The sequence below is a fragment of the Urocitellus parryii genome, chromosome 1 (assembly GCF_045843805.1).
Source record: "Urocitellus parryii isolate mUroPar1 chromosome 1, mUroPar1.hap1, whole genome shotgun sequence".
NCBI classification, from domain to species: domain Eukaryota; kingdom Metazoa; phylum Chordata; class Mammalia; order Rodentia; family Sciuridae; genus Urocitellus; species Urocitellus parryii.
The window spans coordinates 77,646,972-77,668,815 of NC_135531.1; the positions used below are offsets into that span (position 1 = coordinate 77,646,972).

The 21,844-nt window shown below is 37.0% G+C and overlaps 1 protein-coding gene across 2 annotated transcripts in view; it reads right to left on the bottom strand.

The window, feature by feature from the left end:
- Window positions 1-3,153: 3,153 nt before the first annotated feature.
- The window catches only part of Ell2 (elongation factor for RNA polymerase II 2), a 72,564-nt gene continuing 53,873 nt past the window's right edge, over window positions 3,154-21,844 (bottom strand). Inside the window, exons 6-13 of one of the 2 annotated variants that reach the window (XM_026385863.2) lie at window positions 18,525-18,649; window positions 18,274-18,361; window positions 15,770-16,337; window positions 13,053-13,119; window positions 9,543-9,714; window positions 7,057-7,101; window positions 6,882-6,960; window positions 3,154-3,702 (exon numbers count right to left, since the gene is read on the bottom strand). In XM_026385863.2, coding sequence (XP_026241648.2) covers window positions 3,665-3,702; window positions 6,882-6,960; window positions 7,057-7,101; window positions 9,543-9,714; window positions 13,053-13,119; window positions 15,770-16,337; window positions 18,274-18,361; window positions 18,525-18,649 — 1,182 coding nt within the window. In that variant the 3' untranslated portion in view covers window positions 3,154-3,664. Of the gene's footprint in view, window positions 3,703-4,921; window positions 6,961-7,056; window positions 7,102-9,542; window positions 9,715-13,052; window positions 13,120-15,769; window positions 16,338-18,273; window positions 18,362-18,524; window positions 18,650-21,844 lie in introns of those variants that run through there. The other variant, XM_026385862.2, reaches the window with a different exon arrangement.

Genomic DNA, 21,844 nt, shown 5'->3' on the forward strand with positions numbered 1-21,844 from the left:
CTCAGCTCTTCTTGGAGCCACAGGGCCCACTGCCCAGTTTGTGGCGCAGCTTGTCTGGCACTAAAGCACAACCTGTCTGTGTCATTTTCCAGCAGAAACTCCTGGGATGTCTTCAGCCCTACCTGGAAGAGTACGTAAGCTTCTGGGGTCTCATCCTGCTCTGCCATGTGCTGTCATTTAGACATTGTCATTTCATCACCTACAAAATGAAGGCAGTTGCTTCAGATGTTGTAGATGGGCCCTGGTAGCCTTACCGTTACAGGAATCCCAACATCCTTTGATTTTCTTTAGGATGTCTGTTTGGACGGTTGCATGTGTACTAGGCATGCAGTAAATGCCAATAAAGACACATGTTAAACTTAAGGTAATATAAGCTAAGATACTTTAATGAAAATGGAAAACTACACCCACTTTAGACTGCAATCCACCACGTCCTTGAAAAGTGAGAGAAAGCTATTGAAAAACACATATTAGGAAATGAAAACAGAACCTATCTGTAAATTATGACAAATAACAAACGTAACTTTTAGAAATTTTCATTTCATACTCCAAATCATTAGACTGTTTAGATACTCAGATTAAGAGGTAACTAGAGGATTGAATGCCATTATGGCAAAGAGATGTCTCCTTTGAAATGTCTGGTTAGTTAATCATGGCAAAAGGATTCCCCAAGTAGTCAGTCTGCCACTGGCATCAACCTGCCATTGTTAACCAACCCCTAAATAACAACTTTGAGAAGATATAGTGGCAATGTGCAGAAATCTGAATGATACAGTAGATTCTTGGAGTAATCAAAAATCTCTGGCTGCATGAATTTTAAATATGACCTACATGAACAGTCTGCATTATTCATTCTTTCAAGCACCTTTTATAGGCCAGGCACTAAGCCAGGGACTGGGGATACCCTGGTGAGCAAGACAGTCTCTACTCTCATGGAACTTAATAATGCAATTAGTATCCAGTTATAACTATGATATGTGCCAGAGGAGAAGCATAAAATGAAAGAGCATATTCCAGGGTGACCTGAGTTAGTATGGACAGTTAGGGAAAGTTGCAGTGGTGATCTTTAGGATGAGGAGGACTTGGCTAAGTGAGGAAGACAGGAGGGCAGAGCCGTGGTGTGGAGCTTACATAGCATGTAAGGCCTTGGGATGGAAGCAAGTGTGCTGAGAACCTGAAGCAGGGACAGTGTGACTGGGGTGCAGAGAGTGGGAGTACCAGGAAATGGGAGTGGGACAGTAGATCAGGCTGCTCATGTAACCCCCCAACAGAATTCGAAAGCCCAGTCAGAATTCATGAAGCAGGAAGGGCAGCCAGCCTTTCCTCTGGAAGCCCCAGTTTCTGGCTAATTATGTGGGCTCACTCTTCTTAATTTTTTTTTAATTTTTAATTTTTTTTTTTTTTGTGGTGCTAGGGAATGAACTCAGGGCCTCATAAATGCTGGGCAAGCACTCCACCACTGTGTGGATTTATCTTTAGGAAGCACTCTCCTGCATTTTATAGACCTAGATATGGAATTCTTATTGTCCATTTACAAATGCCCACGTTGTACCAACTATCTAATTACAGTAAGAAAAACCAGCCTGGCTGGTCAGTTGAATCAGGCAGGCAGGAGTTGGAAATGACACATCTCCACCTTCACACACAGTAGAATCATCTGATCCCTGATGAGAATTAAGCAATCATAAAAATATCAGAACCACCTGCTGCCACTGCTGGCCTCCTAGCCCAATCTTAGAAAAGTAAAAACAGAAAAGCAGCTACATGTATGTCTAGTATTCAATAAAACAAATCCCCAAGGCTCCACCTTGAAATCTAAAACCTCTCTGCTTTCTCCCTTTCTCAATCAGATAAATTCATTCTCACCTGGAAAACAATGCTTCAAACACTCCTATTGCATGGGGCAAATAATGAATCCCATAATTTAGAATATGATTTTTTTTGTTTACAGAACTCTTAAGTGCTTTACATAATGAAATCTTTTCCACAGATTTCTTAGTAAGGAGGCATATTTTCACTTTAGAGCTGAGAACAAGTTGGGCTCAAAGGCAAATACAATGTCAGGTGACCCATGGGAGGAGGGGCTGATGGGGCTGCTGACACAATGACAACTTTTAGAACCTCATTCATCCTTGAGGCTCCTTGTAAACCTAATCAGAGTCACTGCTGGCATCCATCCTCCCAGGTTTTTCATTCCAGTGTTTAACTGAGACTTGCTTTGTTTTCTCCTACCTTATCCACTCATAAAACTTTTATAAACTGGAGGTTAAGGATTTAGCTAGAATGTCCTTAAGTCTATTTTAAACTGGATGCACCTAGAAGTTGGGATAGTCTCTTCATATGGAGAGAAAATGATATTACAAGACTGTACCCTTCCCTACCTCTACCTGCACTGCTCTACTTTCAAATACCTCACTGCTAACTGAACACATTCAAATGTAAAGGGAACCTAGGGGAAATAACCAGTTCTCAAAAAACATTTGCACCACCCTTCCAGTTTGTCTATCATTTCAGACACATCAACTCAACAATAATAATCCATTTGACACAGCAACCCAACCCCCTTTTGCTACTTCTTCAGAATCAAGGGGTTATCTAGCCTGTGTGACTGGAATTGTCACTCTGCAAAGATTAGCCTTGCTCTATATAAAGACAGAAGAGAAATGTGGCGAAGTGCTGCAGAACACTGACTCTGGGGTCAGGCTTCCCAGCTGCTGCCATTTACTAGGTGTGTGATGGGCAAGTTGGTTTCTCCTTTAAACCATAGTTTACTCACCTGTAAAATGGAGATAACAGATGGTGACGAGGAATGAAATGACACATGCAAAACTGCAACAACTCAGAAGCCCTGCCCTCCCACCCATGGTAAACAGCGTTGTTATTCCCTTGTGATGGTGCTTCTGAAGGCATGTACCTCCTTTATAAAACTGGCAGAGTCCTGGAGCAAAGACCCTGTTCTCATTTCCTAGAGTCACTGACAAATACGCTCTATCCCAGGACCATAATTTACATGAGGGCATCAGATATATTGTCATATGCTTCATTCTTTTTTTTTTTTAACGATACAGTGAAGAGCCTTGAAATGAGACAAAAGAAAAATAAGTACCAGAATTGCAAAGTTAACATTTTTATTGAACTGAAATCTGAGTAGAACAACAGGGGCCACTACAGCTGCTGAGCTCAGTAACAACTGAAAAGCCCCTGTGACATTTTACCTTTGAGAGGCCTAATATGGTTTGGGTGGAACAACTAAGAAACAGCGTGTGTGTGTGTGTGTGTGTGTGTATGTGTGTTTTAACACTTCGAAATATAGTTCGACATGAACCTCAGAGGCTGGATCAATTTTCAGGTTACAGAGATGACATCTTTTGTGGCCTTCATTCAGTACTGTCAGTTAATATCCTTTCCCAAAACATTTCTCTGAATGTGCTGGTTGTGATTTTTTTCCCCATCCAGTACACGTAAGAAAAAGATTTCATAACACTTGGGCAAGTAATAAACTGTAAGAACTTCAAAAGTAGCAGAGGCATGTACCAAGCACACTGACTCTGCTGATGAATTGACTACAGAGTCTCAGCTATGTTCCAGAAGCAAAGAATACACCTAGAAAGTGTGAGGTACCCAAGGAGAGTGTTGGAACCATTGGACCATTTTTGTTTAATCTTCATTTCAACATTGTGCAACCACCATCCAACTGTGCATCTGTTTAACAAAATAAGGTGAAATAAATACTTTAAGAAAACACCCACAAAGGCTGTAAGATCAATCAGAGAGGAAACAAAAGTAATACTCAACTTTTATCAATCCATGGAGCAATGATAAAACTGACCACACCAATAATTCCTGTGAGAACAACTACTGAACATCTCTTAACTATTTAAAAGAGTTGAAAGTTAGTCCCTCTAAAGTATCTCAAGGGGAATAAATAACAAACAAGACAAGAGATGAAATTCCCACATTAAAACAATAACAATAAACACATGTAGTTAATGTTCTTTCAGTTTGTTTTCATTTAGCTGCTCATTCAACATGAAGTTGCTTTATCAGTGTGTTGGTAAAATCTTCAGATGATTTTAGATGAAATGTAACCAAAAACAAAACCAACCCCTCCCCCTGCCCAACACATTCTCTAATTTTGACAATGCTATTTTATACTTAAGTATTCCTCAAAATTCTCCCACTAGAATAACTGTTATGAGTGGCCACTCATTTGCACGAATCTAAAAATCTTGCAGTAGGGGATGAAAAGTGATTATAAATATTTTAATGGGCTCATGCTCATCTTCAAAAGGGATGCAATCTGGAGTAATAGATTCAGAGATATATAGCTCTAAACTTTGCAACACTTAGACATCACATTTTGCAACTATCTGTCCAGTGTATACACCAAAAATCTGAATTAAGGCTTTTACTGCTATGTGGTCAAGTCTATGTGCAATGCTGGATTTCCACAAAGCATTTCCAGCTTCCATTGTTACCCAACTTGTAAACCAGAAGATGTGCTGCTGGAGGTGGGGAGGAGTTCCAACTGGTAATGCTTCACCAACTGGAAATTTTATTTGTAAACAGGTTCTTAAGTAAGAGTTGGCAGTGAAACAACTGAGGTGCTGCCTCAGATCATGCAGAGGGAAAAAGGGATTTGTACCTGCAGATAGGAAAGGACTTAAAAAAAAAAAAGTCAATAGTTGGCCTTCAGTTTAAGATTTCAAGATCTAAAAGCTTGAAAGTTTAAAGCTACATCCAAGTCAATGGTTCTCATACTTTAGCTTACAAAAGTCATAGACAGGAAACGTGTGAAATGCAGATACCTGGGCCTTATCCAGTGATTCTATTGCTGGTAATGAAAGTGATCCAAGAATCTTGCTTTTGAGAAACATTACTCACAGCAAATAGCAGAACACAATCCTTGAATAAAAGGCCAAGATGCCTAAGAAATAACACTAGCGAGGTAGTTACCTATCGCCAACCCATCAGGAGATGCTATCATAAAAATATGAGGATCAAATGTATTCCCAGATACACTGCTTTTCTTTTTTTTCAACTGAAAGTTAGAAATAATATTTAATAATGATTGTACCAAATCTGAGGTAAAAGGAAAAGCACAAGGGATCTCAGGGCTAAAAGAAACAGAATTCCCTAGGAAGTCCATGTTGCATAGAAATCAAATTTCTGCCTCAAAGTTTTACAGCTGCAAAAGAGTCTTGTTCATTCTTTGTATAGTCTGTGTACTTTAAGTATGTTATCTAATTGTTCTAGTCAATGTTTAGGAAAGAACTTCAAAGAGAAAAGTAAATCTACATATTCTCTCATGTCTCCTAGATACCAACATGTTCTGGTTTACAGTGATACACGACAAAGTCATTTGTTTTTCTGGATGCTGAAGACAAACATCTTTATTAAAGATACTACCAAAAATTTTGGCAAACATTTCAAAACAGATTTGTAAACATAATGCTTCCCTTTTCAACTGGCAGCACTTTGAAAAGACAATACAATAAGACAACACAACTTGAATCAACATTAGTTCAAAATCCTTATATTTTTGACCACATAACTTATGTTCCCACATGATAAAACAAGTGATAGTTTAAATCAACGTTAACAGATAAACTCCATGAAATGAAAGTTTGTGCTGTTTGATGAATCACAGTATGTTATTTATGGTTAAATATAGCCGCTCTTTTTTTTATATTCCTGGCATCCAGGATGAAAAAATCTTTAAATATACATCTCATGTAGGTAATAGCTTCTTTGCATATCTCTCTTCAAAAAATACTTTATAGCAGTATATAAATAGTTTACCTACACATTTAATTTTATCATTTTGCCCCAAAACTATAGATCTGTTTAATTTTTATAACATATCAATTTTTGCCCAACATTAATAAAGCTGACAAACTGTTGAAATGGAAATGCTTTTGTCTTCCACAATAGAAGTAGCAATTTGACAGGAAAAAACAAAAACAAAAAACAAACCCTACAGTAACACTCGTCAGTTGTTTAACCTGAGCGTTTGGCCTACTGAGAGTAGCAGCTTTTTTCCTTCATGCACGCTCACATCCACATCACCTCTGCACACATACAGGTTGGGCACATGCTTCCAGACGCTGGTAGGCCACAGTATGCTTCCCATTGCTCTAATCACTGGGAAGCAGTGTAGCTAATGATTAACCACACTAGGTACACAACTAGCAAACACCTTAAGGCAACCATTGTAATGGGGGGTTAACTTGCAGGGCGGATTTAATATTTCAGATCAAGTTAGCCTGTATACCTGTGTATAAAATTATACACAAAAACATACTCATACAACTTTATTTTTAACCCTCCAAAACAATGTTTTAATTTTTTTTGTATTTTGTGCAAATTTCTAAATATTCTACCATTTAAGGCAAAGAGTTCGCATTAAGAAAGGTCAGAAAATAGGCTTATGTTTATCCAAAAGCATTTCACCTTGCACATTACTGTTGTTTTGTTTTTTAAACACACACAACTTTTAAGTGTGGACATTGGAGCCCCAATATCTACAAAAAATAATTTCTAATGACAAACACAAGTTTTCAAGGAAAAAACTGATTTTAAGTATAGACACTGGATCCCCAAAATCTAAAAAATTATTTCTATTAACAAACACAAGTCTTGAAAGGAGGGAAAAAGGACCAGAAAAAGCAGCTTTAAAATGCAGGGAAGCAAAGTAAAATGGGGAAAAAAAGTAACTCAAGTTTACTAATACTGAAACTTTCAACAGGCAAAGTTTCATCTTTTTAGAATCTAGAGCAACTCATTTGGAATTTTAAATAAATAAGCTTAAGTTTATTCACATCTTCTGGTCCAAGCAGAGTCCTAGTGCCATGACTCTGCTTGCTGTTGGTCAAATTCACCTATTAGTCTTTTGATGTGAGCCAGCTTGTTATGAAGATACTCGCATCTGTATTTTTCTTCATGATAATTGGGACTAGACTGCAGGTGGGGAAAAAAAGACAGTGAGGAATTAGGTTACAAAATTTATAACATTTCTCAACCACAAGTCAACAAACCAACAGTGATGATATCTACCTGCTTGATCTTCTGATATTCTTGTAAGACTTCTTCATGAACATTCTACAAAATTAAAAATCAGAATTAGAAAAGAGGAATTTTTTTTGGCAACATAATAGCTAATATATATTCAGGGAAGATGTAGGAAATAGCAATGAAAGAATATAACTTGGTACATCTTTATGGACAGCAGTTTGGCAACAGCTATCAAAACAGTCAATGCAAAACTGACTCAGCAATTCTGCTTATACTACAGATTTATTTGTCCCTGAGTAAAATGGTGCATATGCAAGGTTATTCACTGCAGTACTGTCTGTAAAGCAAAAGATGGCAAACAATATCAAAATGTTCATCAATCTATACAAAAGATAATAAGAGGACACTAGAACATATGGAAATACTCTATGTAGTGATACAAAAATATTTTTTTTTATTTTTATTTTTTTATATTATTTTTTTATTGGTTGTTCACAACATTACAAAGCTCTTGATATATCATATTTCATACATTAGATTCAAGTGGGTTATGAACTCCTAATTTTTACCCCAAATGCAGATTGCAGAATCATGTCGGTTACACATCCACAATTTTACATAATGCCCTATTAGTAACTGTTGTATTCTGCTACCTTTCCTATCCTCTACTATCCCCCCTCCCCTCCCCTCCCATCTTCTCTCTCTACCCCATCTATTGTAATTCATTTCTCTCCTTGTTTATTTTCCCATTCCCCTCACAACCTCTCAAAAATATTTTTAGTAAATTATATTGTTTAGTGCAAAATAATATGGACAATTTGAATGCATTTACTTAAAAGGAGAAACAGAATGACTAATAGAATTATTCTAAGAATTTCATTGTTTTTAAGACTTGAATTTCTTTTCATTTTAATGAAACCAGGATAAACAATAACGTATCATGCTCTAAATTACTTGGACATAATAAAATAATGCAACCTATAACTGAAGAAATCGTAGATTCAATTAAATATATTAGATATGCAAATTTACTTGGGTATATACATACATATATGCATTTCATACACACACATATAATACACACTTCTGAAAGAATATACTGGAAGCCATTAGTGGTGACATCCACTGGGGCAGGGAGAAGATCAGGTAGCTGGGCAAAAATAGCTAGCTAGTCCTCATGTACCAGATATCAGACTTGGATCTGAGCAGTTGACAAGTGCTTACTTACATTTAGTACTCACAACAACCCTATCCTTATTCCGTTTTGTGGATAGGGATTTGAGTCAAAGAGGCATTAAGTAACCTGCCCAAGGTCACACAAGTATCAAACGCAGAGCTAACGACTTGGAATTACATTTTAGTTTAAGTAAAATAATGTACATTGGAAAATAACTATATAGGGAAAAAATAAACCTCAAACTTATTATATTGCTAACGTTTCCTACCCACAAACACTGATTCCTCTCCCAAAGTCTTATTGAAGAGGTTCCTCTTACCAGCTTATTGAAGAGATTAATGTCCACTATTATAAGACATAAGCAATCTCTAGAACACAAATGCTCTTGGGCTCTTTTGCCTGTTGTGGGGAAACAATCATTTTCTCACACAGGTTGCAGTCAGGATAGTGGCAATGGGCTGGGAGAGAGGAACCACATTCTCTATGGCTGTAAGTGGGAAAAAGTGATCTGGCCTACACAAGGATGGAAGTATTAATTTCTATCAATGTTTTTGCTAAAAATTAAAAAAAATCAGGAGACAGGTCAGGAGTCTATTGCTTTTTGTTAGCTATAGTTATATTACCATGTAAGGTAGCAAAGCAAAAACATACTAATATTGGTTAACAAGCATCAGGCTCTGGAATGATTGGAAATAGCACACTTGTCTTCATTTAAACCCCAATCTCTGTAGTTTTCACCTCCTTTATATTCTGTGTTTGTATTGTCCCTAATTTATGTCAGACTGGGGTTTTTATTTTGTTGACTGATTGTGGCACTGGGATTGAACTCAGGGGTGGCTTTACAACTGAGCTACTCCCCAGTCCTTTTCTTTCTGAGACAGGGATCCCTAAGTAGCCCAGGCTGGCTTGAATTTATAATCCTCTTGCCTCAGGTTCCTGCATCACTGAGATTACAGGTATGTACCACCATGCTTGGCTCAGACTAGGTTTTTAAAAAATAATAATTAAAAAATTTATTTGAAATAGCATAGTTTTGGAGCAAAGCACCAAATTGAGTGGGCAATGTAATCAAATATTGAAATGTATCCCAAGATCCATTTTTCCCCTACTTAGCTGTATTTGGTTTGTTTTTAAGAAGTACACTATATATTATATTGTAGTGGCACAAAGATTTTCTGCTGTGTTTATTTGATTTCAGAAGTGCTTAAAATATTTAGTTTCCTAAAGCAGCAGATGCTGGTCAGTAAGAGGACTTGTTCTAAAGGTCAGTGGGATGGCTGGGGTTGGGTACAGTAGGAAAAGAAAGGAGTAAAATGTAAAAGTCTGTCCATCTAGGAACAAATCCATTTACCTGGTACTCTTTTGAGCCTGGAGAAAGGCGTTTCCGTTGCGCATCCAGTTTGATAAATCTTCTAGCTACCGTCTCCATCCTGGCATGCAAAGCCCTGTACTCATCATACTCAGCATTGAAGTCATCCTTGTAATTCTGGCGTTGCTCATAGGAGACAATAGCAATGTATTTTCTAATGAGAAGAGAAGAAAAATATAAATGGAGCATAGCTATAGAACCAATATGACTACACAAGTCTGAGATTTTTAAAAAAAAATTGTATGTATGTTTTAGTTGCAGATGGACACAATATCTTTAATTAATTAATTAATTTAACATGGTGCTGAGGATAGAACCCAGTGCCTCATGCATGCAAGGCAAGTGCTGTACCACTGAGCTACAACCCCAACCCCTCAAGTCTGAGATTTAAACCAAATATTTAGAAACTATATCCATGTATGAATTATTTGTATTTAATGCTGCTCTGCCATTATTCTGTTGTCAGGTCACTTTTTCAAAGAAGCTTCCAAGTGAAAAGATCACACAGGAGGGTTTAAAAGCTTCAATGAAGGAGAGCAAATGTGAAAAAGATATAGTGGCAACAGAATTAAAGTGCAACTACATTAAGAAAAAAAAAGTATTTACACAGATTTGGCTTCCTGAACTCTTCTTTACCCTAAACAATTCACTACCACACCAGTGGTAGAGGCCAGCCCATTTATTATAAGTTGCACAGAGACAGAAAGACTTGATGGATTAACAGACACCAGAAAAATGTCTTGCAGTTAGAATGCTGGGGTCAAAGCTGTCCCTGGATCCACTGCTTTATGAGGGAGCCTGTCTCTTAGCCTTTCAGACCTGTAGCAAGCAGAACTCCTTAACAAAGGGTCTTCAGCTAGCTCTCTTTACCTCTTTCCTCATATTTCTGATTAGGCAAATATAAAAAATATAAAAAGGGAATTATTTATAATTTTTTAAATTAAAGACATTTTAATATTAAAACTATTATTTGTGGATCTGGGAACTGGGATCATATCTGACCTGGTTCTTTCTACTCTGTGCTCCTCTCACAAAATGCAAAATTCCCTTGACTATTAGACAAAAAAAAAAAAAAAAAAAAAATTGAGGTTTTTAGGCAGATGGAGGAGCTTTGGGATGTACCCTGGGATACACATTTATTTTTCACTGTGTAACATCTTGGAGTTGAGTCCTCTCCATTTGTTTTATATAATCTTAGCCGTTTTATTTAAATTGCTCTATTATAGATGCCTAGCTGGAAATGTGAGAAAAGTGATGCAGTGAGCAAACTTAGTGTCCTCATTAATATTTTTATTCATGCTGAGTTAGACAGTGTGGAGGTTTAATTTTCTAAGTGTAATTGAGACAGCAGTCGTATGCTGATTTAGAGCTGCCCTGCTGTTGCCTTAGCTGTAAAAGGAGCCCAGGCAGCCAAGCTGGGAAACAGTTCTAGACATGGGCTGCCTTGACTGCACACCAGAGGGAGCCCCTAGGGAAAGAGGTTTCTGGGGATAAGCAAAATGGCTGAACCAATCTCAAAACTCACATTTAATTTGTTGTATAATATATTTATCCCATGTTCTCAAAATCACACCCTCAGTATTTCATTTAACAATTTCCTTAGGGAAAAATACCAAACTGGCCCCAAATGGTGTTGTTTATTTGCTTATACTGGCATTTGAACAAAAACCATTTCACTATTTTTAACAAAATTGTTACAGTTTTACAGTTGATTCTTAAAGCAGTGATGGAATAAAAATTTAAACAACCTGGATAACTCATAAGTACAAGTAACAAAAGTATTCTTATTGTGTAAAAATTAGTAATACTGTGGAACAACCATTTAAAAATGTTATTTTATAAAAATTAGTAACATTGTAGTTAAGTATGAATTATTCAAAGGCTAATCATTTAAGTTTTATACTAAGTTCTTTTGATTTTCTTAAGAGGCAACTTAAGTTCTGTGTTTTTAGGTAATTTCTCTCATTATTTTTAGATAATTTGCTATATTTATATGAAAACTTTTTTTGTTGTTGTTAAAATAAGTTGCATTTATCTAAATAAATCAAGCATAAATCAGAGCACTGGAAATGTGATTAACACAGAGATGCACTGAGGTAGGAGCAGCAACCATCCTTAGACCAGTAACCTAAAAAAGCTTTTTATATATAGAATTAACTAATTAGGTTGGCAAAACACAGCAACAGCTTTGAATCCATGGGGAAAGTTTAGAATATTTTTGAGTCTCCCCACATGATTTCATCATACATAATGAGTATTTTTCACTATGATAAAAGAGGGATTCAAAATCCATCACAGATCATTCAAGCAGCATCCTGGAGGGGACAACTTTCAGAAGACTTTTAAGGAGCAGCTGGAGAGAGGAACCCCCCAGCAATGGAGCCAGGAGCTGTCTGGGAAGCCTGGCTCTAGACCACTAACCCTTCCTGGGTCACTCAGAGGTGGTTACTTTTAAGGGTTCCCCCACAGAACTTTGAAACCACACACTGCCTCAGATGACAGAGAACTCAGCACAGTTTCTCAGGCTCCTGTTAGTTAAGAGATGATAACCAGCATTATGGTTTCATGTGGTCTTACTCCCCAATAAGTATAGCTTTCAGACTACTGTTAAGCAGAAACAACACACTTCAAATCTAAAATGTTCTCTCCTCTGGAAATGAGCAAGGCTAACCTGCATAGCTTAACTTTATTCACCATTAGATGCCACTAATAGGGGGAAAAATGTTCATACAGCCTAGATGCTATTTTCTCCATTCAAGTTATTTTGCACATTTGTTCATTTTCAAAGCTATCTGCATGCAGTCAGATCTCTTTGCTCTTTCACTCTCATTTTTCCAGGCTCTTGCAACTTAATTATTTTATCCTTACAGAAGCCTTTTATTCTGTAAAAAAGCTAGAATTATGTGTCCACGTTACAATTTCTGTGATAACCAGTTACAAAAATGTCCCTGGCTTCTTACTGTTTTGCAACTTGTTGTCATAACAAGAAAAACATTATAACTGATACTAAAGTGCAATGACCAAATTTTACTATTCTCTTAATTTGAGGGCAGAAAATTGTTTAAACAAAACCCAACTTATCTGTACTTTGTATTATTAAGTGCAGAGGTTCAAGCACTTTGTCAATAATATACCATCCCTTTGGGGGGCCTGAGTGAATGGCTGTGCATTGACAGACTGTCAGCTTGAAGAGTCAGATCCCTGAAATCTTCCGTAATCAAAAGCTTGGCCTGGCCCTGGAACAAAGGACAGGCTTCTCTATACTTAAGGCCAACGAACACAGCCCAGAGCAGGGGGAGGCACAACCTGCTCATGCAGACAAGAGTGGATTTGGGACAAGCAGGCTTAATGGCAGCCTTTCAATTGCAGGGGTGGCTCCAGGACTCTATTTCTAGAATTTCTTACTTTTTTGATTTGAAAATTATGGGAAAAAGAATTTGCAAACTTTCTAAAATTAAACAGCTCTCTCCATTGGCAGACAGATGAACTTACATCAAATAATCTGGGAGTTCAATTGTTGAAGAAGGCTCCATGGAGGCAGTGCAACCCGCTTTAACTCCTATGAAAGAAAAAGAAAAAAAATCAGAGCGTTCATCAACCAGCATGGTTATCAAATGCCTGTAATTCTAAAATAGATTAGAAACATCTGGAACACTTTTCCTCAAATTCTATTCTTCCATCTCAATAAGCAACAGTGAGCAAGGAATACAATTGAACACAAACAATAGAGGCCCTATGACCAGCGCCAGCAGAACCCACGCCAGGCATTTAAAGCACCCTGGCTACTGCAGTGTCTGCACAATAAAGGAATTCCATCTTAACCCAAGGTCACTCTTCTATTCTTTCAACAACAGTTGTGGCATCTGCCCAGCAATTCAAAGATTGTGGTGGCAGATGCAGCCAGACAATGGGAGATACAAATTTTACATCAACATCTACTTTTCATAGGATTCAAACAAGGCAGATGAGACAATAAAGTCAGGTAGCAGACTGCTTTGGTCACTGTATTTTTATTGCTCCCCTTTCTTATATGTAGTCAGTAGAACTGGGTAGGAAGTTTCCCCATCAGTTTAAAATAAGGTATTATTGAATGTTGATTTATATTCTATCTTTGTTCCTCATAATATGAAACAGATCATTATTATTAGAACCAAAAGAAAAAAAAAGTCCTAGTCACTCATGACTATGCAGTTAAAGTATATAAGTGCTCAGTATTCTGTTTATTTAAATGTACAATTTCTAGGGGCTATGCTTGGACTTCTCATTGGGGTAATTTTTTTAATCATTCAAAGTATAGTTATTAACTCAAACCCTAATCTGTTGGCAAAACATGTATGTTCACTATAAAATAAATGCATATATTTTGAAGGGCAAAGTACACTAAATAAATTGCATAGAGCTATGCTAATTGTTTAGCTACACACATTTGATTCAAGTTTGAGTACAGAAGCATGTGTTTGTACAAAAGCCCGAGTCTTCAAGGGACAGCATCAAGTGCAGTACACTTTCCCTTGCCACAGACACCAGAGAAATCCCAGCAGATATAGAGGATGTGGGTCAGATCTTCCCTTGGTTTGAGAATCCCACTTGCTCTGAAAGGCATTTCTGCATACCCTTAGGGAAAGATGCAAAGAGACCACCAGGTCTGCCTTTCCAGGTCTCAAAGTCTGAGAATACTCAAGACTGTGCTGTAGGTCTCAGCACACTGGAATCCAGTCCAACTGGCACTAGGCAGTGCCTTAGGATCACCCATTGGGGGTGGGGAACGTGGAGAGTGGAGTATGCCTGGGAACCTGGCTCATTAACTTTGAGCATGTAGTTTTACTCTTCCATGACTTTTCCTTACCTGACAAATTCAAGGACAAGAGTGTTGGAGGGGAAAAAAGCTTATGCCTACCTCTCAGGCCATTCTATAGTACAACTTGATCTAAATATTTCAACAGATATGTTTTGCCATTCAGTATACGCAACCCAGGTAAACAAGTCACTGTGCAATTGTATTCTACAACTCCTTTTGAAGTTCCACTAAAAGGAAACAACCAGGGCTTTTCTGTTACGGTAAAATGGTCAGTTATATCTGGGTTTAAAACAGGCAGTGATGCTAAATGACAGATTTGGATCTTCTATGTGCTGGCATGTAAGACATTAAATTTAGAAGATAATTTTTGTAAGTAAGAAAAATCTAAATTTGTCATTAGATTTTCAAAATCAGTATGTCTTAGGTAAGCAGTCTGTCTACTGCTTAGCTTTCTTTAGAGGTAAAGTTATTTTAAGCTTCTCAGGTCCCTAGATATTGGTCTTTAAGTTTCCTAAAGCCTGATCGGGTTAATTTTATGAATAACTATAGATATTAGCTTTCTAAAACAGAATCTCAAAGGTGAAAACAACCTCCCCATCAAAAAATAAAAACTTAATATCTATCTAGCTAATAATAGCTAATAGCCTTGTAAAAGGCAAACTGCTTTCACTGCAAATGAAGATGACGTTATAGATCTGCAAATATGATTTTACCTTGCCTGTTGTATAATGACATTTCTCTTATGCTAAAATTAATTAAAGCAGGGGTGACCCCCCATTTCTCTGAGAAAGGAAAAAATGAATATTTCTATTGCTAATTGTGTGCCTAGTTAAATCAGTTCAAGAATGGCATATAATCGTCATGATATGGCATATAACTGACATGTACAATGTCCTAACAAACGTGGAGAAGAGTATCAAAGTCTACATTCTAAAAGGAGGTTCTGGAGGATGACAGGGTCACTTTCAAATGCCATTATCTTACTAACAAATATGGAAATTATGTGTAACAGTTGATGAAAAAGAAACTAAAAATGACAGTATAAAATTAAAGAAAAAAATCTGCTTAAAAGTGCAAATTTAGCTGGGTATGATGGTGCAGTGCATGCCTATAATCCCAGTGACTCAGGAGGCTGAGGCAGGAGGATCATGAGTTCAAAGCCAGCATCAGCAACTTAGCAAGGCCCTAAACAACTTACTGAGGCCCTGACTCAAAAATAAAAAGGACTGGAGATGGGGCTCAGTGGTTAAATGCTCCTGGGTTCAATCCCAGGTACCAAAAAAAAAAAAAAAAAAAAGTGCAATTTTAAGATCAATAATTAAACAGAACGTGATTTGCTTAAAGTACATTATTAATTATAAGCAGTATAATTTCAGACTTGTGAATAGTATGTTCTTCAGTTCATTTATACCTTCATTGGAATTTGGACTGGAGTTACTCAGCTTGGCAATTTCTTCTTTTTGAACGTCTTCCTCCTTCTCTTCAATAGTCTCAATGTCATGCTTTTTTATTTGGTCCTTTTCCTTGTGTTTCTTAGACTTCTTTTTGGACTTTTTGTGAGACATTGAATAGTTTTCTTCCATAGGCTTTGGACACTTTAGTAGAACTGAACCAGGGGGTAAGGTTTCCAGAGAAGTCCTAGAGGTATATTTGTCTTGCTGGTCCTCATAGATACTACCATTTTGACTAAAACTGTCAACGGGTAGGTCTTGAGTCCCCCGGCCTTCTGGAGTGCTAGGGGAATTGGAGTTAGAATTTACAGTCTGAGGAGGATTTGAGACAGGCAGGTGAGTTGAAGGCAGCGGTGGAGGGGTGGGGATGGCAGCAGCTGCAGGGGGTGGCGGGAGACCTGCAGCAGATTTGTCACTGGTGGGATTCAAATGACCATTTAATGTTGGCTGTACTCTATTTGTCAGGTGAGATATTCGAGCTTTTTTATTCACTAAAGGATCAATGAAATCTGAATCCACAGGTCGTTTCTGGAGGGAGGGGGAAGGAAAAAAGTGAGCTGGTTTGCAATAAAATCAAATAAATTCACTATATATATATATATGATTCGTTAAACAACTGAGTATTCTTATTCATACTAACCCTTCTCCAAATTTAAGCAAAAACAAAACAAACCCTATGACAACCCCAAACCAAACCAATAGGAAAAGAAATTTAAATGTCTAATGTCAAAAGCAGAACCTGGCAAATACATATTTTGCGGAGATACTCAATTATTTTTGACTATGAGTCTTATTCTAAGTTCCTAAGAGACTATGCTGATTTATGAGGATTAGACCACTATTAAATAGAGACAACTACCCTCCACATTAGTCCAGTTCTAGTAAATAAGAAGAGAAAGCAATTTTTACCATTTGACTGAGAACTAACAAGTTCAGGTAAAAGGGAAGATGCCCATGCCCAGTTAATCTCTAATGTTCTAAAATGCTCCAGTTATGAATATTTTGGCTATCATTTATCATTTCATCTGTTTTAGAGTGAGTACAGCTAGCACTTTCAGGGTAATTTCTCTAAGTATATCATTGCTAAAAAGCTATTTAATTTTTACAATTTTACATGTCTCCTCATCATATTCTAAACTGGTAACTGCAAATTCATAACTGATCCATTAAAATTATGAAATACTTTAAAAATCATGCTAATATTAGTTCAATCTAGTAGTAGCGATAGTATTGAAGCTCAAAAAAGTATAAAATGTAAGTCTATTTTTATGTTTAAATGTAATGTTATAGCTTATATTTTAGCTTGAAAGAAAATAATAGATAATAAACCCACTAATTTATTGTTTTCAGTTCAGTACCATTTACTTGGTACCTGGTATGTAATCTGATCAGAGTAGAAGTAGCTTTTTAGTAGTTGGCATTAAAGTGAGGCTTTCAGGGGCTGGGGTAGTGGCTCAGTGGTAGAGCACTTGCCTGGCATGTGTGAGGCCCTGGGTTCAATTCTCAGCACCACATATAAATAAATAAATTAAATACAGGTCCATCAATGACTAAAAAATATTTTTAAAAATGAGGCTTCTACACACAATATACGTGCAAGGATGGAAACGCTCCCCCCACCCCCTTGCTTCCTTCACAATAGGATTCTAACATTTTCTGTGGTATGAATAGCCTTTTGCCCAGGGCAAGCTTATTTTTTTTCTACACATCTGTCTGCTTCTCCCTAATTCTTAGGAGCAGGGTCTTGCAGGGTGGGGAAAGAGAGGAGAAAGAGAACCCTGTGTCTGCAATAGGAGGTGGGGAGGTCTGTATCTGGACACTGAAACTCTCCTTGAGAACTCATTCTCTCAGGAAGTTTCAGTGCTAGCTGGTGAGCTGAGAACCAGAAAGCTGGAACTCCAGAGCTTCCCAGGGCTTGCCCAACCTTTTCTGGGATGGGCTATATCTCTCAGGGGAATTCTAAACTGGAATAGAGTATTTTGATTAGAACCCACTGAAAATAATATTAAGATAACACATATATGAGAAAGCCATAATTTTAAAAAAATTATTTGCTTATTATAAATACATTTTCCACAAGAATATTTTTCTAGAAAATGTTTCAGACAAAATTAAATATCTTTACTTTTCCATACAATCTGTGAATTAAATGGAACTAGATAAGTCTTCTAGTGACCAAATTAGAAAGTAGATAATGTTACAACAAAATGTAAACTTTAAAAATGGAAAGCAAGGTATGTGTTAAGTAATCTGACCAGTAGTGCTGCACAGAGGGGACAGTTCTGGGATGAGAGCCGAGACCTGAGTTCTAGGCTGAGCTTGGCCATGAACTAGCTGGGTGGCTTTATGAAGGCAACCTGTGTGGTCTCTGGGCCTCATCTCCCTCACTTACAAATCAGAGGACCTGACTAGCTGTCCCCTGAGTTCCATGTCAATTCTGTGGTTTTATAATTTTATGACATACCTGAGGAGAGGATGCAGAATCTCTACTAGAACATATGGGAGATTCTGAACGGCTGGGGCCAGCAGAATTCTGAGATGAATTTAGTTTTCTGTAAAGGACACACATGTTCCAGGTAATTAAAGAGAACTTTAAAATGTTCATGATAGAAAGTTCAACCTTGCTTTTCTTTCCCACCTCAACACTAAAATAACAGTGACCAAAATAATTATTTGTATTATTAAAAAATAAATAAATAAAAGGAAAAAGCTTACCTAGAGAGCACTGATTCCAATAACCGTCTGTCTGTTTCACTGTATCCTGGCCAGTCTCGCTGCAGCTCCTTAAACACATAATCCTTTAAAGTATAGGAGAGGTCTTTTGGATTCAGATTGGCTACCTAATGTGTGGTGTAAAGACAGATCATTAGATATTTTTGCTAAAAAAGGTAATCTTCAGGATTTATATTAAAAATAATTAAACCATTGGCCACAAAGGGACTGCTACTGTGTACATGCCAGATCTTAAAAAATGCTGTTCTTTCTTCATCATCCTTATTTCAAAACTTCATTTTGAGAAGGTTAAAACAAAAGAAAGAAAAGAAAACAGAAGGAATTAAAACTTTATAAGCTGAGCTGAATGTTTTTTTCCTGGGTGGCTACTGAACTGTTAAATTTCCAATCAAATAGTAAGCACACATTAGGGGAAAAAATGGGGAGAACAAATTTTAAGTAAAGTTTTCTAGGAATCTAAAGCAGTTATATCATCATTATTTACTTCCTGTTATTAACTCCATTACTTTTGAGTCATAATAAAAAGCCTCTACCAATACTGGGGATGAGCTCAGTGGTAAAATTCTGGCCTAGCAAGCGTGAGGCCCTGGGTTAAATCCCCAGCACCACAAGAAAAAAATCCTCCATCACTTGTATTAAGAAGAAAACAGTGTCCAAATGGGTTACAAAAGTGTCCTTTCAGCTAGCAACAGAAACTGCCTTTATAAATTGTATCAATTCTGATAACCATGTCTTTTTTTTTTTTTTAAATAACCAAGCTTGCTCCTTTATCTGCCAGGTCTCCTGAAGAACCCAGTCCTTAAAATTCCCCCAAACCGATAAACGGAAATATAAACTAAAGAAAAACCCAAATAACTGTTATTACCCAAATGGTTTATCCCCAAATGTAATCTTTTCCTATCCCTTAACTACAATTCCTAGAGTGTCAAGGCCTATAATCCATTAACTACACAAATGCATGGTTTCAGGTGCCAAACCAAAAGTAACTTTTAAGGCTAGGAACTCCTACCTGTCACTTACTTTGGATATGTTCTTTATAAATAACTTGACTTTTTACTGTGTCTTTTAAAAGTACTATCAAGCATAGTTTATGCTTTTCTCATAGCTTAGCTGAATAGTAATCTAATATTAAAACTGGTATAAACTAGAACACAGTATACTTATCTGAAAATTCAAATTTGCAAATAAATTAACATAGAATACATAGTATCAGAAGTGTCTTAAGTGGAAAAAATATAATAGTCCCTTGATTTTCTACTATCCTTGGCACTACACATGCTAACACCCACCCCACAGAATCCCTTCTCTAGGCTTCTGTACTAGGACATTCTTACCCTTCTTTCTCCTCTTGTAGCACCTTTTCTTTCTTAAGTCCCCTTTGCTCACTGCTCTATAGGATGGAATGCTCAGTGTTTGCCTTCTGCCCTGTTGTTTTCATTATCTTTATCTCCTTTTAAGATGACGTTAGTCCACTGACTTTCAGTGCCCTCTTTATATGCTGTTAATTCATGGCTCTAGACTCAAATGTTCTCTGAACACCAGACCCTTGTATATAATTACCTATTCATGTGCAATTACCTGGACATCTTTCAAAGAGAATCGATGTAAGATAGAATTTCTGACCACCACTCCACACCACTTTATACCTGTTCCTTTTCCATCCCTTCCTATCTCAGTCAGGGGTTGAATATCTATTCAGCTATTCTGGACAAAAGCCTAGTTATAATCACAGATTCCATTCTTTCCCTCACTCTTTCCTAGCACCAAGGCCCTTAGCAAGTCTTATTACAAAATATATCTAATCTGATAAAATATCTCCACCATTCCCACCAGACCAAGCCACTAACTCTTCATATCTGGATTTCTGTAGCAGGCTTATGTAAGTAATCTTTCTCTTCAGCTTTTGCCTGAACCTCCACCCCCACCTCTATCCTCTTTTTTCACCCCTCCCCCTGCCCAAGCCATTCTTGCCACAGAAGTCTGAGTGGCCTTATTGAAAGTATAAATCAGATTACAGCATATTCTTGCTTAAAGTTTTATAGTGGTTTCCTTCCTCACTCAAAAGAAATCTGAGCTCCTCACCTATCACCATAAAAAGTCCTCTGAAATTTGGTCTCTGTATCCTCTTCTTTATTCCACCCTGAACACACCAAACCTTCTCTTCCTCTAGACTTCCAGGAGTACTGACTCTTGTTCCTGTCTTTTGCCCCAAAAGGTTCCCTGAACTCCCTGCTGGAAGTAGCAGGTCTCTTTCCCAGAGCCTCCAAACTCCCTGTTCTTCCTGAAATTGTCCAAATATACTCAGAAGGGCAGGGATCATCTGTCAGAGTCATTTTGGGATTCCAATATTTAGAACAGTACCTAGCACATTCCAGGTACAGACATGCCTTAGTATCCACAGGAATTGGTTCTGAGACCTCCATAGATATCAAAATCCTTGGGTGCTCAAGTTCTTTATATAAAGTGGTATAGATTTTTAGTATTCTCCCATATACTGTAAATAATCTCTAAGTTACTTATTATATTTAATATAATGGATAAGCTATTAAATAATTGTTATGCTGTATTGTTTAGCAAATAAAGGCAAGGAAAAAGTATGTATGTTCAGTACAGATGTAATTTTATTTTGAATATTTTTGATACACAGTTGGTTGAATTTGTAGATAAGGAACCAGTAGATATGGAAGGCCAATTATACTTAAAATGAGTAGAATAAATGAATGTTAAGCTTGAGCCAAATAGCCAAATGTTAAGCTTAAGAAGAACATTATTCAGATTTATCTAGTTGCTTTTCTGATTTCTAAAATTTATTTTTTTCTCCAGGAAAACCATCATTCTAAGAAAAAGCTTTATAAATATATACCATTTTAGTAACAATCCAGATTTCCTGATGGATGTCAAGCATTTTAAAATTCAGGTACAAGCTTTTAAATTTCACTAGGTGCTAGCAGCTTAGTTTACCTTAGATAGCTATTACTTTGATGAATTAATAATGTTTACAGGGTACAAAAAACAACTATATAAGCAACGAATCAGCAGATATCTTTATTGACAAAGAAAAACCATGACTGATCATTTTAGGCCACTTGTTTACCAGCTGGCTTCTCTGGGACAGACCAACCAATTTTTGAATGATTTAAGTATTTTGTTATTTTTTTTTTCCTTTTCTCTTTCATGCTTACTTTTAGTCAGTTTCATTGGTGCCCAAGTCATTTTATGTTAGCTATCAGGAGTGTTCAGGAAAAGAAACAAGAGGGTAATTGTTTTAAGTAAAAATTCTAAATATGCTTTTGCTATCTCCC